General features: G+C 34.6%; 1 protein-coding gene across 1 annotated transcript; it reads left to right on the top strand.

Annotated features, from left to right (window-relative positions):
- The first annotated feature begins 702 nt into the window (after positions 1 to 702).
- LOC120079486 lies at positions 703 to 4,747 on the top strand. The gene is made up of 4 exons (XM_039033687.1): positions 703 to 1,387; positions 2,301 to 2,932; positions 3,055 to 3,570; positions 4,317 to 4,747. Exons 1-4 carry the CDS (start codon positions 1,063 to 1,065, stop codon positions 4,470 to 4,472), a joined length of 1,629 nt encoding a protein of 542 aa, XP_038889615.1. The 5' UTR covers positions 703 to 1,062; the 3' UTR covers positions 4,473 to 4,747.
- The last annotated feature ends 220 nt before the right edge of the window (positions 4,748 to 4,967 follow it).

Genomic DNA, 4,967 nt, shown 5'->3' on the forward strand with positions numbered 1-4,967 from the left:
ATTTATCTTTATGGAATTAGACTAATTTTCACTTGGTGAGCTTAATCACTAAGTTTGATAATCTTATTGATATAATCAAATTTCTATAAAGAAGACATGTTGCATTATTAGATTCGCGATAAATTAATTTAGAGATAATGTAAATTTGTAATTGGTTCTAAAATGCAAATAAATTTATTATTAATTTAAAATAATGGCATGATAATTTTTTATCGTCATTGTTTAGTTTAAAATTGTGTTTCTTATTCATTTTAAGATTAAAACTAATTGCTATAATTGTCCAACTGTAGAATTATTTATTTATTAGAATAAGATTCAAACCTTTAACATTTTGATGGAATACATACACTTTAATCAATCTAATTACCGCGAAATTGACATTCTAATTGTGGAATTTAGGACCATTAAAAATTGATATTTTTTTATACGAAATGACCCAAATTTTGGGCTTTGTGTTTTTACTCTCGCATCCGTTCAAACTTTTTCTCTTCACCGCTCTCTCCTCTCACTCTACAACATACTCCACTTTTATATTCAAAAGTACCTTAGTACACCTTCAACCTCTCAAAATCCATAATCTCTAAACAACCCACAATCTACCTCGAAAACAAAACCCCCTAACTTACTTGTGATGTTAGCAAAAGGTTATCCAACCTTTTTTTTTTAACATGTGGAGTGGAGGAGAGGTTATCTAATCTTAAATGGAATCGTTTCTATAATTTTGAATCATCGCATAAAAATCTCTTCAAATTTTAAGATAAAAATGAGTACTCTTTTTCAAATGCACTTGTTTTTTTCCCTTAAAACTTGAAAGAAACTAGTTTTGAAAGGAAAAACACATAAACCGAAGCGAAAGGTAAAGCAAACCCATTCTAGAATAGATTAAAAAAAGTGTCGAGCGTCACCACCTGAACAGAATTCCTAAGTGCTTAGTGGAAATCAGTCAGCTCCGGTATGATCATCAATGGCAGTACAAGATATGTTCTTCTATCTTTGCTTCAAAGCAATCCCCCATTTTCACTTCTCTATTCTCCTTCTTCCCTTTCTTAATCCCGCAATGAAATGAAATTCCAGAGCTCCACGTTCTCGATTCACATTTTCCCATCATTTTGCGAAATGGGTTCTCTGTTTTCATCCTCATTCTTCTTCTTCTTCTTCTTCCTCCTCCTTCTTCTATCACAACCATTTTTTCTAAATTTGACCCAATGTTCGCCTCATGAATCGTTGGAGTATATATCCGCCATTGGAGACCCTGGAATGAAGAACCCAAACGTTAGAGTTGCATTTGAGGCATGGAATTTTTGTAATGAAGTTGGAGCTGAAGCTCCTCACATGGGCAGCCCCAGATTGGCTGATTGTGCTGATTTGCGAACCCCATTTGCTTCTGGTATGCAATGCTTCTGAGTAACGGTTCCCCTGTTTCGATTATGGTTTCTAATTTTCATTTACTGAGTATTTGTTTGGGTTTGTTTTTCGAAATATGAATTTCCTTTGCTTGAATTTTCTTAATGTTTTGATGTTTCTTCAGACTATTTTTGAACATCGGTGAATTATTGGCTATTATTATGCATTTATTCATTGTGAATTTCTTTATCACTGGTTAGAAATATACTTATTTAGTTCTCTTATGAATTCTAGCGTGCTGACTGTTCTTTGAGTTTATTTGGTTAAATATACAACTCTCTTGTTCCGTTTCCACATTGTAGAGAAAATTATTACGAATTTTTGGCAATACAAGTCTTGGGCATATTTATTAAAAGTGGCAAAGATCTTGAGTGTATAAGTAAGGACATAATCTCTGTTTATACAACGCCTTTTGTGTGGAATTTGTAAGTTTCAAAAGTAATATTTTGGTGTAAAATCACTCCATACTTTTGTGATTACAGTCTTACATCTCTTATTGCACATTGGAATAGTTTCTTGTAATACACATGGCTTCCACAACCCTTTTGTAATTTCATCTCATCAATGAAATTTTGTCCAATGTTTCTCATCAAAAAGAAAAGAAAAAGGAAAAAATGGTGACCTTGGCTAAGGTTCGAATTGGACAATGTTATATATGTAATGATGGAGAGACTCGTTGTCTTTAACACCAATAAATGGATTGATGCCAGGGTGAGGCGGATACAACTTGAAGCTATCTAATTTTAATTTTAAATTTAACAAAGGTTATGATTATCTAGCTGTTATGAATTTCTCTGAGATCTGTTGCTTTCTAAGAACTAGCAAAACTAGAGTCATTGTTCTTGGTGTTTAAATGAATAAGCCAATCAAATTTTCAATTTTTTTTTTCCTTTCAGATCAACAAGATTGTTCTGGTCTTGAAGGAGATAACAACTGTTTGGTACTCCAGAAAGTAAGTGAAGCAGATAATAAACTTGGGGCTGGCGAAAAATTCCCATCAGAGCGTTTTAAGTCATACCAAGATCCAGATTTGTATGTCGTGGAGAAGGAGCGCTATCTTGGTTCACTATGTGAGGTTCATGATTCTTCGAATCCATGGAGTTTCTGGATGATTATGCTAAAGAATGGGAATTTTGACAAGAACTCTACTCTCTGCCCTGAAAATGGAAAGAATATTACTAAACTTATTACTGACAGAAAGTTCCCGTGTTTTGGCAAAGGTTGTATGAACCAGCCTATTATCTACCATAACTATTCGAGATTGGTGTCTTTCGGCAAACGAATGGTGTCTTTAACTGGTGGTTTCTATGGAACCTATGAACTAGATGCTGATCTGAGTGATGGTATAGGGAAGAACTCTTACTTTTCAGTCTCCTGGCACAAGAATGTTAGCACAGGGAGTTGGATATTTTCAAATCGATTGATGACATCTTCTAAGTATCCCTGGCTTATGCTGTACCTCCGATCTGATGCAACAACGGGGTTCAATGGTGGATATCACTATGATGGTCGTGGCATTATGAGAAAGGTTCATGATCCATCCTCTTTTGATTTATTTTTGTTTTCAAACTATAGAAATTTGATAAGAGGAACTCATCCAGTTGTTGTCCACTGTCTGTTTTATAATTTCGAATTTTGTTTTTTTTTCAGTTGCCCGAGTCCCCAAATTTCAAAGTGAGATTAACACTTGACATTAAAAATGGAGGTGGAAAAAACAGCCAATTTTATCTCATTGACATAGGAAGCTGTTGGAAGAACAATGGAGATGCTTGCAACGGCGACACTACGACTGATGTAACTCGATACAGTGAAATGATCATCAACCCCGAAACTAGTAGCTGGTGTAGGCCGAACAATCTTGTGTCGTGTCCACCTTATCATGTTAGTGCTTCAGGTGAGAAGATATACAGGAATGAGACATCAAGATTTCCATATTCAGCTTATCACCTGTACTGCAGTCCTGGAAATGCTATGCATTTGGAGAAACCATATGACATTTGTGATCCATATAGCAATCCACAGGCTCAAGAGTTGCTACAAATTCTTCCACATCCTGAATGGGCTGTACATGGTTATCCAAAGAAGCAAGGAGATGGATGGGTTGGAGATCCTAGAACTTGGGAGCTCGATGTAGGAGCTTTGTCGAACCGCTTGTACTTCTACCAGGTAGATCTTCTTTTCCTCCACGATATCACTGATTCACTCAACATTTTTCCTCATTATGATGAACTGAAAATTACCGATGATTCTAAAATCCTTGGTGATCAAATTAAAAATTGAGCATTCTAAACTGTCTAATGAATATCACGGCAAGGTTAAATTACAAATTTAGTGAACTTCTTGGTTATTTAATTAGTCCCTAAACTAGAAAATATTTCAACTACATTCATGAACTATGAATGATGATTCTATGTGGTTCTTGGGTTTACGACATTAACTAATTAATGATGAGACATGCCTATCAGACTATGATGCCTGATGTAGTATTGATGTGGTAGACAAATTGTGAAAGGCAAAGTGTAAAACTATCAAAACAAAGTGGCCCGATCTATAAAAGAGATTTGATAAGTTGTTTAAAAGAGAGGGCATATCATATGTGTGACTTTCTTTTGTTCAATTATCTACTTTATTGAACCATCTGTCTTTCATGTCATGCCAAATCAACTAACAAAATGTTTGTTCAATAGGTCTGACATTTCATTATTTAGAAAAACCATATGAATAATAGAGACTACATAGGATCACAATTCAAAGGCCATGGTTGTCTAAATAATATGTCATAAAGTTCATAGTTTATAACAAATCTCAATGTTATTCTCTACAAGTAGATATGAACTTTGCTGCTTACCTGAATTCAAGTTTAAAGATGATATGAATTTTGTTTAGAAACTGAGTTTTTCTTGTCAATGTAGGATCCGGGAACGAAGCCAGCAAGGCGGGTATGGACTTCGATCAATGTTGGTGTAGAAATATATATTAGTGAAGGGGCAACAGCAGAGTGGAGTGTAAGTGATTTTGATGTCATTGTTCCACCAGATGCTAGGGATGCCAATTGCTGCTCTTATTGACTCACTGCTCTTAACTTATCATGTAATATATCAATTAGTATCATCATGTCAATTTTCCTCTTCATCTTCCCCCTTTGGCATCCTTCAAAAATACTTGCCACTTTATTGTTTCAATAACTAGAGGCTCCTTAGGAAGTTCTTCCTTCCTCTCACACAAGCCATTCTACTATATAATTATGTGTTGTTGATTGAAGGAACTCAATCTAGTTAAGTGTTTATGGCAACAAATATTAAATAAAGTAATAAAGTTTCTATACTCTGAAAAAATGTTTACTTCTTAATAGTTGTGTGAAGATCTTTATTTGTAGACCAAATATTTTGATTGCCATTATTTTTTTCTTGAAAGTTGAACTTGCTGTCATATAACTGAGGTTTTCAATTAGAAGAATTGTGGTTCAAGATGATGGGCTTTTTAGGCGGAAATTCACTCAAACAACCAACTTCCAAAAACTTTCCATAACCTAGAAGACCTCGAAGATGTCAAAGCAGCTAATT

This window comes from Benincasa hispida, chromosome 6 (assembly GCF_009727055.1).
Source record: "Benincasa hispida cultivar B227 chromosome 6, ASM972705v1, whole genome shotgun sequence".
Classification (NCBI taxonomy): Eukaryota; Viridiplantae; Streptophyta; class Magnoliopsida; order Cucurbitales; family Cucurbitaceae; genus Benincasa; species Benincasa hispida.